This window comes from Anomalospiza imberbis, chromosome 22 (assembly GCF_031753505.1).
Source record: "Anomalospiza imberbis isolate Cuckoo-Finch-1a 21T00152 chromosome 22, ASM3175350v1, whole genome shotgun sequence".
In the NCBI taxonomy this organism is placed as follows: domain Eukaryota; kingdom Metazoa; phylum Chordata; class Aves; order Passeriformes; family Viduidae; genus Anomalospiza; species Anomalospiza imberbis.
Window position 1 is genome coordinate 7,359,305 of NC_089702.1, and position 20,128 is coordinate 7,379,432.

The 20,128-nt window shown below is 63.3% G+C and overlaps 1 protein-coding gene across 1 annotated transcript in view; it reads left to right on the forward strand.

Moving 5' to 3' along the window:
- Positions 1-19,939, forward strand: part of LOC137487057 (receptor tyrosine-protein kinase erbB-3-like) — a 22,013-nt gene extending 2,074 nt beyond the window's left edge. The window contains 22 exon segments of the mRNA XM_068212703.1: positions 23-51; positions 53-156; positions 243-316; positions 414-504; positions 1,762-1,961; positions 2,715-2,847; positions 3,558-3,648; positions 3,730-3,884; positions 5,515-5,568; positions 5,924-6,065; positions 6,441-6,560; positions 7,167-7,197; positions 7,200-7,264; positions 8,217-8,402; positions 11,159-11,314; positions 13,517-13,592; positions 14,323-14,469; positions 15,163-15,260; positions 15,550-15,717; positions 16,532-16,603; positions 18,342-18,603; positions 19,398-19,939. Of these exon segments, the coding sequence (XP_068068804.1) occupies positions 23-51; positions 53-156; positions 243-316; positions 414-504; positions 1,762-1,961; positions 2,715-2,847; positions 3,558-3,648; positions 3,730-3,884; positions 5,515-5,568; positions 5,924-6,065; positions 6,441-6,560; positions 7,167-7,197; positions 7,200-7,264; positions 8,217-8,402; positions 11,159-11,314; positions 13,517-13,592; positions 14,323-14,469; positions 15,163-15,260; positions 15,550-15,717; positions 16,532-16,603; positions 18,342-18,603; positions 19,398-19,939 (2,996 nt within the window).
- The last annotated feature ends 189 nt before the right edge of the window (positions 19,940-20,128 follow it).

Here is a 20,128-nt window from a genome sequence, read left to right on the forward strand (position 1 = left end):
GGAACCCCCCTGACCCCCTGCCCATGCCCCGCAGCCTGCGAGGGCACCGGCCGCCGGCAGCAAATACCAGACCGTGGACTCCAGCAACATCGACACCTTCATCAACTGCACCAAGATCCTGGGCAACCTCGACTTCCTCATCACGGGCCTGGAGGGGTGAGGGATGGCATTTGGGGGGCTCAGGATGGGTTTAGGGGGTGCAGCCCCCCTCCCCAGCCCCGCTGACCCCTCCGGCCCCGCAGGGACCCCTGGCGCAACATCTCGGCGCTGGACCCGGAGAAGCTGAACGTGTTCCGGACGGTGCGGGAGATCACGGGTGAGCAGTGGGGCTGGGCGTGCTGGGACCTCCCTGCAGCCTCCCCGAGACCCCCGAGACCACCCGGGAGCCCCCTGAGCCTGCGGTGTCCCTGCAGGGTACTTGAACATCCAGTCCTGGCCCAAGCACATGCACAACTTCAGCGTCTTCTCCAACCTCGAGACCATCGGGGGACGGAGCCTGTACAAGTGAGGAGGCCCCGCTGTGTGTCCTGTGCTCTGCCCCAGCATCCCCGATCCCTGAATTCCCCCTTTTCCCTAATTCCTGCATCCCCTGCATCCCCGATCCCTGAATTCCCCCTTTCCCCAAATTCCTGCATACCCGTTTTCCCAATCCCTGAACTCTCCATTTTCCCAATCCCTGAATTCCCATTTTTCCCATGCCTGAATTCCCCGTTTTCCCCAATTCCTGCATTCCCTCGTCCCTGGATCCCTGCTCGTCCCGGCACCTCCCATCCCCCTGTCCTTGTCCCTCCCTCCCTCCCGCTCCCGGAGTCTCCCCTGGCTCGGGCTCATCCCCGGCTCCAGGAGCATCCCCTCAATCCCAGAATATTTCCCGGCTCCCGGCGCATCCGGGAGCGTCCCCTCCTCCTCGGAGCATCCCCGCGGCTCCCGGGGCATTCTCCCGGTTCCCGGTTCATCTCCCGGCTCCCGGAATATTCCCCGACTCCCGGAGCGGCTCCCGATTCCAGGAACGGCTCCCGGAGCATTCCCTCACTCTCAGAGCATTCCCCGGCTCCCGACGCAGCTCCCGGAGCATCCCCGGCTCCCAGAGCAGCTCCCGGAACAGCTCCCGGAACATCCCCTCAGCCCCGGAGCAGCTCCCGGTTCCAGGAACAGCTCCCGGCTCCCGGAGCATTCTCTCACTCCCGGAGCATCCGCTCATTCTGGGCTCATTCCGGGCTCATTCCCTCACTCCCGGAGCACCCCCAGCTCCCGGAGCATCCCCGGCCGCTCATTCCCGGAGTATTCCCCGGCTCCCGGTTCATCCCCCGGCTCCCGGAGCAGTTCCCTGTTCCAGGAACAGCTCCCGGTTCCCGGAGCATTCCCTCACTCCCGGAGCACCCCCAGCTCCCGAAGCAGCTCTGGCTGCTCATTCCGAGAGCATTCCCCGGTTCCCGGAGCATTCCCTCACTCCCGGAGCACCCCCAGCTCCCGAAGCAGCTCTGGCTGCTCATTCCGAGAGCATTCCCGGGTTCCCGGAGCATTCCCTCACTCCCGGAGCATCCCCAGCTCCCGAAGCAGCTCTGGCTGCTCATTCCGAGAGCATTCCCCGGTTCCCGGAGCATTCCCTCACTCCCGGAGCATTCCTTCATTCTGGGCTCATTCTCCGGCTCCCGGAGCAGCCCCCGGCCGCTCATTCCCGGTTCATCCCCCGGCTCCCGGTTCATCCCCCGGCTCCCGGAGCCCCGCCAGCCCCCCGAACTCGCCTCTCCCTCCCCGCAGCCGCGGTTTCTCGCTGCTGATCATGAAGAACGAGAACGTGACGTCGCTGGGGCTGCGCTCGCTGCGGGAGGTGAGCGCGGGCCGCGTGTACATCACGGAGAACCGGCGGCTCTGCTTCCTGCACACCGTGCACTGGGCCGCGCTCAGCCGCAGCCGCGCCGACCTCGACATCCGCAACAACCGGCCCCGCAGCAAGTGCCGTGCGTGGGCCGGGCTGGGGAGGGGGCGTGGGACCCCCCCGCGGGACGTCTTGGGCACCCCCAGACCCCTCGAGAGGTTCATCCCACAGGGAAAGGGGTCATCGGGACCCCCAGATCCTGCACTGAACCCCAATCCCTTACACAGGGAGGGGGCGTGGGACCCCCCGCGGGACCCCCAGACCCCCCTCCGGGGGCGACCCCACACTGAGACCCCCGGAGACCCCACACTGAGATCCCTGGGGACCCCCACACTGAGACCCCCATGCATCCCATAGGGGAGGGGACATGGGGACAAACGGACCTCGCTCTGACCCCAACGCTTCTCTAACCCCCAGCCCCGCTCTGAGCCCCTGGGTGACCACAGCCCCCTCTGACCCCCAGCCCCCTCTGACCCCCAGACCCTCTCAGAGCCCCTGGGTGACCCCAGCCCCTCTCTGAGCCCCCCCCTTTGTCCCTCCAAGATTCGGGAACCCCCCAGCCCTGCTCTGACCCCAGCCCCTCTCTGATCCCCTGGGTCAGCTGTGCCCCCCAGCCCCTCCCTCTCTGAGCCCCTGGGTGACCCCAGCCCCTCTCAGACCCCCCAGCCCCTCTCTGAGCCCATGAGTGACCCCAACCCTTCTCTGACCCCAGCCCCTCTCAGAGCCCCTGGGTGACTCGCAGCCCCTCTCTGACCCCCCAGTCCCCTCTGACCCCCAGCCCCATTCTGATCCCCTGGCTGACCCCAGCCCTGCTGTGCCCCCCCTGTCCCCCCAGAGCAAGAGGGCAAGGTGTGTGACCCGCTGTGCTCGGCCGAGGGCTGCTGGGGGCCCGGCCCCGGGCAGTGCCTGTCCTGCCGCTACTACAGCCGGAGGGGGGTCTGCGTGCCCACCTGCCGCTTCACCGAGGGGTCAGTGGGCACGGGGGGCACGGAGGGGCACAGGGGGGCAAAGGGGACAAGAGGGCCACGGGGGACAGGAGGGGCATGGGGCGACATGGAGGGCATGGGGGACAAGGGGGGCATGAAGGACATGGAGGGCATGGGGGACATGGGGGGCACAGGGGACATGGGGACAAGAGGGGCACGGGGGGCACAAGGGGGCATGGGGGGGACAAGGGGGAAATGGGGGACATGGAGGGACAAGGGGGACATAGAGAGCACAGGGGGCAAGGGGGGCAAGGGGGTGCAGGGGGCAAGGGGGGCACAGGGGGCAAGGGAGACACGGGGGGCAAGGGGGCACAGGAGAGCACAGGGGACACGAAGGACATTTGGGACACGGGGGGCAAGGGGGCCACGAGGGGCACGGGGGACATGGGGAGCACGGGGGGGGGACATGGGGCACGGGGGACAATGGGGACAAGGGGGGTGTGGGCGACACAGGGGACGTGGAGGGGACACGGGGGGGGCACCGGCACTGCGGAGACCCCCGGGGTGGGGTCGTGGGGTGGGAGATCAGCCCCAGGGTGGGGTGGGCATGGAGGGTCGCAGGGTGGGACCGACACTGGCAGGGGCACCGCAGCGTGGGCCGGGCACCGGTGCGGACCGCAGGGTGGCCCTGTGGCCGCCGGGGTGGCCCTGTCACGGCCAGGCGGGCTCGGTGACATCCCCGGCGCCCGCAGGGACCCGCGGGAGTTCTCGCAGGGCGGCGAATGCTCCGAGTGCCACCCGGAGTGCGAGCGCATCGACGGCGGCGCCACCTGCAACGGCTCGGTACGGCCCGGCCGCCGCCCCGCGCGGTGTCCCCCGCTGTCCCCCGCGGGTGTCCCCACGCGTGTCACCCTCCCCCTGCAGGGTGCCGACACCTGCACGCGCTGCGCCCACTATCGCGACGGGCCGCACTGCGTGGAGCGATGTCCCGACGGCGTCCTGGGCGAGCGCGGCCCCATCTACAAATTCCCCGACGGGAGCCGCGAGTGCCGGCCCTGCCACGAGAACTGCAGCCGGGGGTGCGCCCGCCCCCCCGGGGGGCACCGGCACCGCCACGGAGCGGGGCTGGGGGGGGCTGGGGGGGCCCGAGCAGCCTGGGGGGCTCAGGACCCCATTGGGACCCCGTGGAGGGCAGGGTGGGGGTCCCAAAACCTCTTTGGGGAGCGTCTTTGGGAACCCTGGGGTATCACTGGGGGAGGGCGGGCAGTTTGGGGGGCTCAGGACACCATTGGGACCCCGTGGAGGGCAGGGTGGGGGTCCCAAAACCTCATTGGGAACCCTGGGGTATCACTGGGGCGGCTGGGCAGTTTGGGCGGCTCAGGACACCATTGGGACCCTGTGGAGGGCAGGGTGGGGGTCCCAAAACCTCTTTGGGAACCCTGGGTGGGAGGCCGGGCAGTTTGGGGGGCTCAGGACACCATTGGGACCCCGTGGAGGGCAGGGTGGGGGTCCCAAAACCTCTTTGGGAACCCTGGGGTATCACTGGGGGGGGCGGGCAGTTTGGGGGGCTCAGGACCTCACTGGGACCCCACGGTGGGGGTCCCAAAACCTCTTTAGGGAGCGTCTTTGGGAACCCTGGGGTATCACTGGGGGGCCTGGGCAGTTTGGGGGGCTCAGGACACCATTGGGACCCTGTGGAGGGCAGGGTGGGGGTCCCAAAACCTCTTTGGGAACCCTGGGGTATCACTGGGTGGGGGGCCGGGCAGTTTGGGGGGCTCAGGACACCATTGGGACTCCGTGGAGGGCAGGGTGGGGGTCCCAAAACCTCTTTGGGAACCCTGGGGTATCACTGGGGGGGGGCCTTTGCAGGCTGGGGGGCTCAGGACCTCACTGGAACCCCATGGTGGGGGTCCCAAAACCTTTTTGGGGAGCGTCTTTGGGAACCCTGGGGTATCACTGGGGGGGGGCGGGCAGTTTGGGGGGCTCAGGACACCATTGGGACCCCGTGGGGGGCAGGGTGGGGGTCCCAAAACCTCTTTGGGAACCCTGGGGTATCACTGGGGGGGGGCGGGCAGTTTGGGGGGCTCAGGACACCATTGGGACCCCGTGGAGGGCAGGATGGGGGTCCCAAAACCTCTTTGGGAACCCTGGGGTATCACTGGGGTGGGCCTTTGCAGGCTGGGGAGCTCAGGACCTCACTGGGACCCCACGGTGGGGGTCCCAAAACCTTTTTGGGGAGCGTCTTTGGGAACCCTGGGGTATCACTGGGGGGGGCCGGGCAGTTTGGGGGGCTCAGGACACCATTGGGACCCTGTGGAGGGCAGGGTGGGGGTCCTGGGGTATCACTGGGGGCAGGGTGAGTGTTCCAGGCAGTTTGGGGAGCTCAGGACCCCACTGGGGTAAAGGTGGGGGTTCCCAGGACCAGGGTGGGGGTCCCAAAATCTCTTTGGGAGGAGGGTGGGGGTCCTGGGGTGTCACTGGGGGCAGGGTGGGGGTGCCAGGACATCATTCAGAGCAGGACTGGGGGGACTCAGGACCTCACTTGTGGCATTTTTGGGGTCTGGGGACCCCCCCGAGGGGCAGCTTGAGGGGCCTGAGCCATCGTTCAGGGCATGTTAGGGGTCTGGGGACCCCGCGGGGCACAAGTTGGGGTCCCGGGTCTCCCCTGGGGGGTCCCCCAGGGGTTGAGCCCCATCTCCCTCCCCACAGGTGTGTGGGGCCGCTACTGCGGGACTGCCTGGGGGACGCCCTGCCCGTGTCCAGGTACCGCGGGGGGTCGGGAGATCCCGGGGGGGACTGTGGGGGCACCCCTGGAGGTGCGGGGACATCCCGGGGGTGGGCTGCAGAGACCCCGAGGGGCTGTGGGGACATCCCGGGGGGACTGCGGGGACATTCCGGGAGGTGCGAGGACCCTGGGGGGACTGTGGGGGCATCCCTGGAGGTGCGGGGACATCCCGGGACCTGTGAGGACCCTGAGGGGGCTGCAGGGACATCCCTGGAGGTGCAGGGACCCTGGGGGGGCAGTGGGGACTCTAACCCTGTGCTCATCCCCATCCCCGTTCCTTGCCTGTTCCCACCCCGGTCCTGCCCGTTCCCGGTGCCGTTCCCGGTGCCGCAGGCGGACCCCGACGCTGATCGCGGTCATGGTGGTCGGGGCCGTTTTCCTCTCGTGCTCGCTGGTGCTGCTGGCGCTGCTCTACTGGCGGGGCAAGAAGATCCAGAAGAAACGGGCGATGCGGCGCTACCTGGAGCGGGGCGAGGTCAGCGCTGGGGGAACGGGAGCGGGAACGGGAGCGGCCCCGGGGCAGCGGGGAGGGGTTGGATCCTGTGTCTGGCCGGGCAGAGGCGCGTCCGGCCCTCGCCAGCCCCGTCCCAGTCCAGCCCTGTCCGTCTCCAGCTCTGCTTGCATCCCAGTCGCTCTCCATCCTCATCCTGCTGTGCTCCTGTCCCCGTCCCTGTCCCTTTCCCTGTCCCTGTCCTGTCCCCATCCCGTTCCCATTCCATCCCTGTCCCCATTCCCATCCCATCTCCATCCCCATCCTGCTCCTGTCCCCATCCCTGTCCCCATGCTGTGTCCCCGTCCCTGTCCCCACCCCGTGTCCCCATGTCGCCGTTCCCACGCCGTGTGCCCGCAGAGCCTGGAGCCGCTGGATCCCAGTGAAAAAGCCAACAAGGTCCTGGCCCGCATCTTCAAGGAGTCGGAGCTGAAGCGCCTCAAGGTCCTGGGCTCCGGCGTCTTCGGCACCGTGCACAAGGTGGGGGCTTGGGGAGGGGGCTGAGGTGCCATCCCCTCAATCCCACCCCATTGATCCCACGCTATCGATCCCATCCCACTGATCCCATCCCACTGATCCATCCCATTGATCCCACCCCACTGATCCATCCTACTGATCCATCCCGTTGATCCCACCCCACTGATCCATCCCGTTGATCCTGTCCCACTGATCCCATCCCATTGATCCCATCAATCTCATCCCGTTGATCCTGTCCCACTGATCCTGTCCCACTGATCCCATCAATCTCATCCCGTTGATCCTGTCCCACTGATCCTGTCCCACTGATCCCATCAATCTCATCCCGTTGATCCTGTCCCACTGATCCTGTCCCACTGATCCCATCAATCTCATCCCGTTGATCCTGTCCCATCAATCCCATCCCATCCCACCAATCCCATAAATTCCATCTCTCCAATAAATCCCATCCCATAAATCCCATAAATCATATCCATCCCATAAATCGCATCCATCCCATAAATCTCATCCCATCCCACTGATCCCATCCCAAATCCCATCCATCCCATAAATCCCACCAATCCCATGATGGACCCCGTTGATCCGACCCCGTGGATCCCAATCCCGCAGGGGATCTGGATCCCGGACGGGGATTCCATCAAGATCCGGTGAGCATCAAGGTGATCCAGGACTGGAGCGGGCAGCAATCCTTCCACGCCGTCACCGACGTGAGTGCCGGGGATCGGGGGGTTCTGGGGGTCCTCCTTGGGCTGGGGGGGTCTGGGGGTGCTCTAGGGCTGCTCTGGGGGGACTCTGGGGGTCCCCCTCTGGGGCCAGGGGGGTCAGGGGGTGCTCTGGGGCTGCTTTGGAGAGTTCTGGGGGTCCCCCTTGGGCCAGGAGGGGTCTTGGGGGTGCTGCAGGGCTGTTCTGGGGGGATGCTGGGAGTCCCCTGTGGGGCCAGGGGGTTCTGGGGGTCCCCCTTGGGCCAGAGGGGTCTGGGGGTGCCCCTTGGGTTGAGGGAGGTCTGGGGGTGCTCAGGGATGCTCTGGGGGGACTCCAGGTTTCCCCTCTGGGGGCAGGGGACTCCGGGGGTCCCCCTTGGGCTGGGGGGTCTAGGGGTGCTCCAGGGCAGCTCTGGGGCTGCTCTGGGGGGTTCTGGGGGTCCCCCTTGGGCCAGGAGGGGTCTTGGGGGTGCTCCAGGGCTACTCTGGGGGGACTCTGGGGGTCCCCTCTGGGGCCAGGGGAGGGGTTCAGGGGGGTGCTCCGGGGGTGGTCCGGGTGTCCCCCTGGATCTGGGGAGGTTTGGGGGTGCTCTGGGGGTGCTCTGGAAACACTCCAGGGTTGCTGCAGTGTCCCACCGAAGCCGGGGGGATTTGGGGACACTGGGGCTGCTCTGGGGACACTGCAGGGTTGCTGCAGTGTCCCACCAAAGCTGGGGGGGTTTGGGGACACTCTGGGGGTGCTCTGGGGACACTCTGGGGGTGCTGACGCTGTCCCACCGAAGCCGGGGGGATTTGGGGACACTGCGGGGACACAGTGGGTGCTGACGCTGTCCCACCGAAGCCGGGGGGATTTGGGGACACTGCGGGGACACTGCAGGGTTGCTGCAGTGTCCCACCGAAGCCGGGGGGATCTGGGGACACTGCGGGGACACAGCGGGTGCTGACGCTGTCCCCCCAGCACATGCTGGCCATCGGCAGCCTGGACCACTCGTACATCGTGCGGCTGCTGGGGATCTGCCCGGGCCCGCAGCTGCAGCTGGTGACGCAGCTGCTGCCGCTGGGCTCGCTGCTCGACTACGTGCGCAAGAACCGCGGCTCCATCGGCCCCCAGCTGCTGCTCAACTGGTGCGTGCAGGTGGCCAAGGTCAGTGCCGGGGCTCCGCGCCCTCCTTCCGCCCTAAAAGCTGACGGTCACACAGGAATACGGGATAAGGGAAAAGGGATGAGGGTTTTGGGGGGCTCCTGCTTGTACCTTCTGTCCCAAAAGCTGATGGGTCACACAGGAATAAGGGATAGGGGAAAAGGGAAAAGGGATGAGGGTTCTGGGGGGCTCCGCGCCCTCCTTCTGCCCCAAAAGCTGACGGGTCACATGGGGATACGGGTAAGGGAAAAGGGATGAGGGTTTTGGGGGGCTCCGCACCCTCCTTCCACCACAAAAGCTGACGGGTCACACAGGAATAAGGGATAGGGGAAAAGGGATGAGGGTTTTGGGGGGTTCCTGCCTGTACCTGCCGCCCCAAAATCTGATGGGTCACACGGGGATATGAGATAAGGGAAAAGGGATGAGGGTTTTGGGGGGTTCCTCGCCCTCCTTCTGCCCCAAAAGCTGACGGGTCACACGGGGATACAGGATAGGGGAAAAGGGATGAGGGTTTTGGGGGGCTCCTCGCCCTCCTTCTGCCCCAAAAGCTGACGGGTCACACGGGGATACGGGATAAGGGAAAAGGGAAAAGGGATGAGGGTTTTGGGGGGCTCCTGCCTGTACCTCCCGCCCCAAAAGCTGACGGGTCACATGGGGATAAGGGAAAAGGGATGAGGGTTTTGGGGGGCTCCTCGCCCTCCTTCCGCCCCAAAAGCTGACGGGTCACACGGGGATACGGGATAAGGGAAAAGGGAAAAGGGATGAGGGTTTTGGGGGGCTCCTGCCTGTACCTTCCATCCCAAAATCTGACGGGTCACACAGGAATAAGGGATAGGGGAAAAGGGATGAGGGTTTTGGGGGGCTCCTGCCTGTACCTTCCATCCCAAAATCTGACGGGTCACACGGGGATACGGGATAAGGAAAAGGGATGAGGGTTTTGGGGTCTCCTCACCCTCCTTCTGTCCCAAAAAACTGATGGGTCACACAGGGATACGCCATAAGGGTTTTGGGGGCTCCTGCCTGTTCCTTTGTGGCATCCCGGATTTAAGAACGGAACGCCACATTCCTTCCGTCCCAAAAGCTGACAGGTCCCACGGGGATACGGGATAAGGGAAAAGGGATGGGGGATAAGAGTTTTGGGGGGCTCTGTGCCCTCCTACTGTCCCAAAAGATGAGAGGTCACACAGGGATGAGGGTTTTGGGGGGCTCCTGCCTGTTCCTGCCATCCTAAAAACTGAGGGTGAAGGGTTTTGGGGTGGTTCCTTAGTTTATTGATATGAATTATAATATAATATAATGTAATTTATAATATATAATATAATGTAATGTAATGTAATGTAATGTAATAAATATAATGTAATATAATATAATATAATATAATATAATATAATATAATATAATGTAATATAATATAATGTGATATGATATGTAGATTATATATTATATGATTTATATTATATTATATTATATTATATTATATTATATTATATTATATTACTATATTAATGTTTTTATGGAAATATATTAAAATATGTTAACATATATCATTATATATAATTATAACATATGAAATGCATATATTATAAAATTAATATAAGTAATATATATAATATATGCAATTATAAATATAATGTAATAAATATAATATTTGTTATATATGATAGTATAAAATAAGAGAATGTTCTATATAATGTATAATTATAAATATAATAGCTCAAATATAATATTTGTTATTATAATATACAAATATAATATATTTGTATATTTGTGTGTTTATATATATAAAAATAATAATACTATACGTATAATAAAATAAATATGAAATTATATAAAATAATAATATATATATAATTACACTATATATTATAAAATAATATATAAAACAATATAATATTTTATAAAATTTAATATAATACTTTAAAAATATATACAAATATAATATTATTGTAAAATGTAGGTGAACTCAGTGGGAAGAACGATGATGATTGATTCAAATATATACAAATATTATTGTAAAATGTAGTGAACTCGATGGGAAGAACGATGATGTTTGATTCAGTTCAGGGGGCTGAAAGATTTTTTTATTATAACTACGCTAAAATCCGTTTATATACTATAGAAAGGAGGATACTAAAAACTGCATGTTACTTTTTCTGGCTACCATATCTAACTATTCACAACTCAGAGTTTAGACACGGGTGGATCCGATTAAACCAGACCTAAACCCCAGACTTAAACTATCCTCACCAGGATCCAATCAAGCAATCACCCTGGGTAATCGATTCTCCAAGCCCATTCCACATTAAAAAAAAAAAACAAAAAAACAAACCAAGAAGCAGAAATAAAAATTGTTTTCTCTTTCTTTCTCTCTGTACACCTGTATAAAAAAAAAATCCTAAAAGAAAGAGAAATATACTTACCACACGGCGCTGCAGAGCGGGACGGGAACAGAGGGACTCCAAGTTAGAAGGCAAGGAATGAAAGTGATTTATTTCAAATGCACCGCTCTGTTTATAGAGAACGTCGTGGGGATTCACTTCATTGGTCTTAGAATAAAAACATCTCACACCACCCCATCTAAAAGAAATGTGAACAGCAAAGATTAGAGAATTACCTACATCCTTTCCCAGCTGTTTCTCAGGCTCTCGCCTGGTTGGAAAAACCTCTCTCTCCCTCTCTGACTGAACTGAGAATATCCATAACCGCGTAATATTCTTTTTTTTAATAAAAAAAAAAAGCCCAAACCTCACGTTTTTCAGGGCATGTACTACCTGGAGGAGCACCGCATGGTGCACCGCAACCTGGCGGCGCGCAACGTGCTGCTCAAGTCGCCCAGCCAGGCGCAGGTGGCCGACTTCGGCATCGCCGACCTGCTCTACCCCGACGACAAGAAGTACTTCTACAACGAGCTCAAGGTGGGTGGCACGCCCCCGGTGGCATCGGGGGCACGGCAGATGGCATTGGGGCACAGAGAAATGGCATCGGTGTCACCCCCAAAATGGCATCAGGGCACAGCAGATGGCATTGGGGCACAGAGAAATGGCATCGGTGTCACCCCCAAAATGGCATCGGGGGCACGGCAGATGGCATTGGGGCACAGAGAAATGGAATCGGTGTCACCCCCATAATGGTATCAGGGCACGGCAGATGGCATTGGGGCACAGCAGATGGCACTGGGGCTCAGAGAAATGGCATCGGTGTCACCCCCAAAATGGTATCGGGGTCACAGCAGATGGCATTGGGGCACAGAGAAATGGCATTGGTGTCACCCCCAAAATGGCATTGGGGTCACAGCAGATGGCATTGGGGCACAGAGAAATGGCATCGGTGTCACCCCCAAAATGGCATCGGGGCACAGCAGATGGCATTGGGGTCACATCAGATGGCATTGGGGCACAGAGAAATGGCATCGGTGTCACCCCCAAAATGGCATCAGGGCACGGCAGATGGCATTGAGGCACAGCAGATGGCATTGGGGTCACAGCAGATGGCATTGGGGCACAGAGAAATGGCATCGGTGTCACCCCCAAAATGGCATTGGGGTCACAGCAGATGGCATTGGGGCTCAGAGAAATGGCATCGGGGTCACCCCCAAAATGGCATTGGGGTCACAGCAGATGGCACTGGGGCACAGAGAAATGGCATCGGTGTCACCCCCATAATGGCATCAGGGCACAGCAGATGGCATTGGGGCACAGAGAAATGGCATTGGGGCACAGAGAAATGGCGTCGGTGTCACCCCCAAAATGGCATTGAGGCACAGCAAATGGCACCCATGTCACACCCAAATGGCATCAGGGTGTCCCCCAAATGCCATCCCTGTCACCCACTCTGGGACGGGACCCCCCAGTGGCATTGGGGGCACAGAGAAATGGCATCGGTGTCACCCCCAAAATGGCATGGGGGTCACAGCAGATGGCATTGGGGTCACAGCAGATGGCATCGGGGCACAGATAAATGGCACCCATGTCACACCCAAATGGCAGCAGGGGCACAGCAGATGGCATTGGGGTAACAGCTAAATGGCATCCCTGTCACCCGTCACCTGCTCTGGGACCCCCCAGTAGCACTCATGTCACCCCAAATGCCATCGGTGTCCCGTGCTGCTCCCCTGGGACACCCCAAATCCCCTCCCCTCTGTGTCCCCAGTGCCCTGAGATGTCCCATGCCCTCTGTGCCACCACTCTGTGCCCCTGGCACCCCCCAAATGCCATCTCCTGCATGTCCCCCGCACCCGGGGACGTCCCCACCCCCAGTGTCACCTGTCCTGAACCTCCAGGACCCCGCAGATCCCATTCCCTGCGTGTCACCCACCCTGGCCCCCAAATCCCATCCACAAATTCGCCCCCAAATCCCCAAATCCCCAGATCCCATCCCCTCTGTCCTGCACCTCCAGGCCCCCCTGCGCACCCCCCCATGTCCCCATGTCCCCATATCCCTGTGTTGTCCCCATGTCCCCATGTGCCATGTCCCCATATCCCAATGTCACCCTGACCCATGTCCCCTGTTGTCCCCATATCCCTGTGTTGTCCCTGTGTCCCACGTTGTCCCCATGTCCCACATTGTCCCCATGTCCCTGCATTGTCCCCATGTCCCTGCGTTGTCCCTATGTCCCCATGACCCCATGTCCCCATGTCCCACGTTGTCCCCATGTCCCTGCGTTGTCCCCATGTCCCCGTATCCCTGTGTTGTCCCCATGTCCCCATGTGCCATGTCCCCATATCCCAATGTCACCCTGCCCCATGTCCCCATGTCCCCACGTTGTCCCCATGTCCCCACATTGTCCCCATGTCCCCTGTTGTCCCCACGTCCCCATGTCCCCCATTGTCCCCACATCCCCATGTCCCTGCATTGTCACCATGTCCCCATTTGCCATGTCCCCATATCCCAATGTCACCCTGCCCCATGTCCCCATGTCCCCCATTGTCCCCACATCCCCATGTCCCTGCATTGTCCCCATGTCCCCATTTGCCATGTCCCCATATCCCAATGTCACCCTGCCCCATGTCCCCATGTCCCCCATTGTCCCCACATCCCCATGTCCCTGCATTGTCCCCATGTGCCATGTCCCCATGTCCCCCACTGTCCCCATGTCCCCATGTCCCCTTCTCCCGCAGACGCCCATCAAGTGGATGGCGCTGGAGAGCATCCACTTCGGCAAGTACACGCACCAGAGCGACGTCTGGAGCTACGGTGAGCCCAGCCCGCTGTCCCCCGGTGTCCCCCGGTGTCCCTGCTGTCCCTGCTGTCCCCTGCTGTACCCCAGTGTCCCCTGCTGTCCCCCAGTGTCCCCCGGTGTCCCTGCTGTCCCTGCTGTCCCCAGTGTCCTCTGTGTCCCTGCTATCCTCCGCTGTTCCCCGCTGTCCCCTACTGTCCCCCATGTCCCCGGTGTCCCCAGTGTTCACTGCTGTCCCCCCATGTCCCCAGTGTCCCCTGCTATCCCGCAGTGTCCCCTGCTGACCCTTCTGTCCCTGGTGTCCCCTGCTGTCCCCTACTGTCCCTCAGTGTCTCCCGGTGTCCCCTGGTGTCCCCGGTGTCCCCTGCTGTCCCCCACTGTCACTGGTGTCCCCTGGTGTCCCCGTGGCTCACGGGCTGTCCCCTGCTGTCCCCGGTGTCCCCGTGGCTCAGGGGCTGTCCCCTGCTGTCCCCGGTGTCCCCGTGGCTCAGGGGCTGTCCCCGGTGTCCCCGTGGCTCACGGGCTGTCCCCGCTGTCCCCACCGGGGTGTCCCGGTGCCAGGTGTGACGCTGTGGCAGATGATGACATTCGGGGCCGAGCCATGCACCCCCGGTGTCCCCTGCTGTCCCCAGTGTCCCCTGCTATCCCCTGCTGTCCCCGCTGTCCCCGCGGCTCACGGGCTGTCCCTGCTGTCCCCGGTGTCCCCGTGGCTCACGGGCTGTCCCCACCGGGGTGTCCCGGTGCCAGGGGTGACGCTGTGGGAGATGATGACGTTCGGGGCCGAGCCGTACGCCGGGATCCGCCTGGCCGAGGTGCCCGATCTGCTGGAGAAGGGCGAGCGGCTCTCGCAGCCGCACATCTGCACCATCGACGTCTACATGGTGATGGTGAAATGTGAGCAGCGCGGCACGGCCGGTCCCGGGCTGGCACCGGGGGTGGCACCGGGGGTGGCACCGGGCTGGCAACGAGGGTGGCGCCAGGGGTGGCACCGGGGGTGGCACCAGGGATGTCCCAGGGCTGTCCTCAGGCTGTCCGCAGGCTTTCACCAGGCTGTCCCCAGAGCTGTCCCCAGGGTGTCCCCAGGGATGTCCCCAGGGTGTCCCCAGGGTGTCCCCAGAGCTGTCCCCAGGCTGTCCCCAGGGATGTCACCAGAGCTGTCCCCAGGGGTATCACCAGGCTGTCCCCAGGCTGTCCCCAAGGGTGTCACCAGGGCTGTCCCCAGAGCAGAACGAGGTCCCCAGAGTCGGGGTCCCAAGAGCAGGACAGAGTCCCCAGAGCTGTCCCCGTTCCCTAGAGGGTCCTGCTGCTGTCCCCAGGGCTAGGCAGAGTCCCCAGAGCTGTCCCCAGAACTGTCCCCAGCCCTGGACAGGGTCCTGCTCCTGTCCTCACCCCTGTCCCCATCCCCAGGGTGGGTCCTGGCCGTGTCCCTGTCCCCAGAGCCATGTCCTGGTCCTGTCCCAGGTTGTGTCCTGGCCGTGTCCCTGTCCCCAGAGCCATGTCCTGGTCCTGTCCCAGGTTGTGTCCTGGCCGTGTCGCCACGCCAGGGCCGTGTCCCCACCCCGTGACCGTGTCCCCTGTCACTGCCAGGCTGGATGATCGATGAGAACATCCGCCCCACCTTCAAGGAGCTGGCCAACGAGTTCACCCGCATGGCCCGGGACCCGCCGCGCTACCTGGTCATCAAGGTGAGCCCCCCCCCCGACCCCCCCAGAGCTACCTGGTCATCAAGGTGAGCCCCCCAAACCCACCAACCCCCCCCAGAACCTCCTCGAGCTACCTGGTAATCAAGGTGAGCCCCCCAGACCCCCCCAAACCTCCCCAGACCCCCTTCTGAGCTACCTCGTCATCAAGGTGAGCCCCCCAAACCCCCCCGACCCCCCAGAGCTACCTGGTCATCAAGGTGAGCCCCCAAACCACCCCCTTAGACCCCCCAGTACCCCCAGACCCCATCCCTGAGGCGCTGCCCCCCCACAGCAGGAGAGCGGGGCCGCGCCCCCCGCCGAGCCCCCCACCCTCAGTGACAAGGAGCTGGACGAGGTGGAGACGCTGGAGCTGGAGGAGGAGGAGGAGGAGGAGCTGGACGTGGCCTTCGGCCTCGCCCCCGGGCTGTGCCCGCAGCGCCCGCGGGGCAGCTGTGCCCGGGTGAGACCCCCGGGACCCCCGCGGGGGCTGGGGGGGATCGAGGATCGGGGGGGAATGGGGGGGGGGTTGGAGGAAAGGGGGATAGGGGGGATTGGGGGAATTGGGGGGATCGGGGGATTGCGGGGATCAGGGGGGATTGGGGGGATCGGGGGGATCGTGGGAATCCGGGGATTGTGGGATCGGGGGGATTGGGGGAATTGGGGGATCGGGGGGATTGGGGAGGTCGGGGGAATCGGGGGGGATAGGCAGAAAGGGGGATTGAGGAGATCGCGGGGGAGCGGGGGGATCGAGGATAGGGGGGATTGGAGGAATTGGGGGGATTGGGGGGATCGGGGGGCATCGGGGCGGATCGCGGGAATCCGGTGATTGGGGGATCGGGGGGGGATTGGGGGAATTGGGGGATCGGGGGGATCGGGGGGGATTGGGGGGGATTGGGGGGATCGGGGAGGATCGCGGGAATCCGGGGATTGGGGGATCGAGGGGATTGGGGGGATCGGGGGAATCGGGGGGGATAGGCAGAAAGGGGGATTGAGGAGATCGCGGGGGAGCGGGGGGATCGAGGATAGGGGGGATCAGGGGATTGGGGGAACTGGGGGGATCAGGGAGGATCGCGGGAATCCGGGGATCGGGGGGGATTGGGGGGATCAAGGGAAAGGGGGAATCGCCCCCTGCGCTGTTCCCCCCATTTCCCCCTCCCCGCCCTGCCGGCCCCCCCCCCCAAATTCCGCAGCAGAGGGGGTGTCCCTGTCCCCGCGGTGTCCCCGCGGTGTCCCCGCGGTGTCCCCGCGGTGCCAGCCCCGCCGTGTCCCCGCAGAGCCCCAGCCTGCTGAGCGCCCCCGCCGGGTACATCCCCATGAACCAGCCCGGCCTGGGCTGCCCCCGACAGGTACCGGGGGGCTCGGGGGCCTCTGGGGGGGCTCGAGGGGGCTGCCAGGGTGGGGACACAAGGGGTGACAAGGGGACAGGAAGAGGTGGCCGTGAGGTGTGGCAGGAAGGGGGGGGGTGGGGTGCGCAGGGGTCCCCCCTTAACCCCCGTGTCCCCAAGGAGGGGGGGGTTGGGGTCCGCAGGGGTCCCCCCACTCACCTCCCTGTCCCTCAGGGTGGGGGGTCCCAGGGGAGTGGGAGGTGGCAGGGTTGGGGTCTTCCCCACGACCCCCCGTGTCCCTAGGACGGGGTTGGGGTCTTGTTGGCGTCTCCCCCCTCTACTGCCGGTGTCCCCAAGGTGGGGGGGGTCCCGGGGCGGGTTTGGGGTCCCGGGGTGAGTTTGGGGTCCCGGGGCTGGTTTGGGGGTCCCGGAGCTGGTTTGGGGTGTCCCCCCTCACTCCCGCTGTCCCCCCCGCGCTGTCCCCCAGGCCGGGGGGGTCCTGGGGCAGGTTTGGGGGTCCCGGGGTGAGTTTGAGGTCCCAGAGCAGGTTTGGGGTCCCGGGGCGGGTTTGGGGTGTCTCCCCCTCACTCCCAGTGTCCTCCCCCAACGCTGTCCCCAGGCCGGGGGGTACTGGGGCAGGGTGTGGGGTCCTGGGGCGGGTTTGAGGTCCCAGAGCAGGTTTTGGGGTCCCCGGGGGTGAGTTTGAGGTCCCAGAGCAGGTTTGGGGTCCCGGAGCGGGTTTGGGGTCCCAGGGCGGGTTTGGGGTCCCGGAGCAGGTTTGGGGTCCCGGGGTGAGTTTGAGGTCCCAGAGCAGGTTTGGGGTCCTGGAGCAGGTTTGGGTCCCGGGCCAGGTTTGGGGTCCCAGAGCATGTTTGGGGTCCCGGAGCACGTTTGGGGTCCCAGAGCAGGTTTGGGTTCCCGGAGCAGGTTTGGGGTCCCAGAGCGGGTTTGGGGTCCTGGGGTGAGTTTGAGGTCCCGGAGCAGGTTTGGGGTCCCCGGGGTGAGTTTGAGGTCCCAGAGCAAGTTTGGGGTCCCAGAGCAGGTTTGGGGTCCCAGAGCAGGTTTGGGGTCCTGGAGCGGGTTTGGGGTCCCAGAGCACGTTTGGGTTCCCGGAGCACGTTTGGGTTCCCGGAGCACGTTTGGGGTCCCAGAGCGGGTTTGGGGTCCCCGGGGTGAGTTTGAGGTCCCAGAGCAAGTTTGGGGTCCCAGAGCAGGTTTGGGGTCCCAGAGCAGGTTTGGGTTCCCGGAGCAGGTTTGGGGTCCCAGAGCGGGTTTGGGGTCCTGGGGTGAGTTTGAGGTCCCAGAGCGGGTTTGGGGTCCTGGGGTGAGTTTGAGGTCCCGGAGCAGGTTTGGGGTCCCCGGGGTGAGTTTGAGGTCCCAGAGCAAGTTTGGGGTCCCAGAGCAGGTTTGGGGTCCCAGAGCAGGTTTGGGGTCCTGGAGCGGGTTTGGGGTCCCAGAGCAGGTTTGGGGTCCCGGAGCGGGTTTGAGGTCCCGGAGCACGTTTGGGGTCCCGGAGCACGTTTGGGGTCCCGGAGCACGTTTGGGGTCCCGGGGCGGGTTTGGGTTCCTGGAGCACATTTGGGTTCCCGGAGCAGGTTTGGGTTCCTGGAGCAGGTTTGGGGTCCCGGGGCGGGTTTGGGGTCCCGGAGCAGGTTTGGGGTCCCGGGGCGGGTTTGGGGTCCCGGAGCAGGTTTGGGGTCCCGGGGCGGGTTTGGGGTGTCCCCCCTCACTCCCGCTGTCCCCCCCACGCTGTCCCCAGGCCGGGGGGTCGCGGCCGCTGCGGCGGAGCCGTCAGGAGTCGCTGGGCCGGACGGTGTCGGAGTCGTCCGAGGGTCGCGGCACTGCCTCGGAGCTGGAGCTGGAGGGGGGGTCCCTGGCCGGGAGCCTGTGCCGCAGCCTCCGCTCGCGGGGGGACAGCGCCTACCTGTCCCAGCGGGAGAGCTTCCCCCCCCCGCCCCCCAGCTCCGAGGGCAGCGAGGAGGACCCCAACGGCTACGTCACCCCCAACTGCGCCCTCCGCGGTGAGGGGGGGGTCCTTGTGGGGGTCCCACCCCGCTGCATCGGGGCTGGGGGTCTTGGGGACAGGGGGTTCCAGCTCATTGGATCGGGTTTTGGGGCTCACCCTGTCCGTGAGGGTTTTGGGGACAGGGGGTTCCATCCCATTGGATCACATTTTGGGGCTCCCCCCATCCTTGGGGTCTTGGGGAAGGGGGGGTTCTGTCCCACTCAATCGGGTCTGGGGGGGTCCCATCCCAGCAGGGTTTGAGGTCTCCTATGGCTGGGGAGGGGTCCATCCCCTGGTTTTGGGGTGGGGGGTCCCATCCTGCAGAGTTTGGGGGGTTCCTGTGGCTCTGGGGGGGGGCCGTCCCCTGTTTTTGGGGTGGGGGTCCCATCCCGCAGGGTTTGGGGGGTTCCTGTGGCTCTGGGGGGTCCATCCCCTGTTTTTGGGGTGGGGGTCCCATCCTGCAGAGTTTGGGGGGTTCCTGTAGCTCTGGGAGGGTCCATCCCCTGTTTTTGGGGTGGGGGTCCCATCCCGCAGAGTTTGGGGGGTTCCTGTGGCTCTGTGGGGGTCCATCCCCTGTTTTTGGGGTGGGGGTCGCATCCCGCAGGGTTTGGGGGGTTCCTGTGGCTCTGGGGGGGTCCATCCCCTGTTTTCGGGGTTTGGGCTCCAGGCTGGGGGGGATCATTTCGGGGATGCTCTTTAGGATTTCGGGCTGGGCTGACCCCAGGTGAGCCCCCCCTCCCCCCCCAAACCGAGGGTCCTGCGGGCACCCCGGGGGGACCCCGGCCGGTGTGTGACCCCCCTCCCCGGCAGATGCAGACCCCGCCGCGGGCTCGGTACCGGAGCCGGAGGAGGAGGAGGAGTACGAGTACATGAACCGGCGGCCGAGGGGAGCCCCGGGAGCCCCCCAACCCCGGCCGGCCTCGCTGGAAGAGCTGGGCTACGAATACATGGAGGTGGGCTCAGACCCGGGGGGACCCCCGGGTGCCCCCCAAGGCCGGGGGGGCCCGCGGGATGAAGACGAAGAGGAAGAAGAAGACTACGAATACATGAACAAACAACCGCGGCTCAGCCGCTCGCTGGGCACCGAGCCCCCCGCATCCATCCCGGGACCCCCCAGGCACGACGGCTACACCGATATGAGAGCGGGGGACACCCCCGCCACCCCCCGGGAGGACGAGCAGGGCTACGAGGAGATGGAGGCGGTGCTGCGGCCGCGCTGCCCCGGCTGCCGCGGGCCCCCCGCGCCCGGCATGAAGCCCCTGCGGAGCTTGGAAGCCTCGGACTGCGCCTTCGACAACCCCGATTATTGGCACAGCCGCCTCTTCGCCAAGGCCGATGCCCAGCGGACGTAGGGGACCCCCACCCCGGGACCCCCCCAATCTCGGGGGGCTCACATTGGATATGAAGGATCCCCCCCACCCCACCGGGTTAGGGTGGGGGTTGGGGGTCTCAGCGCCTTTTGTCCTCTCCCCGGTTTGGTTTTATGGTTTTTTTTTTTTGGGGGGTGGGGGGGGCAGAGCCTGAGCACACCCAGGTGGGGA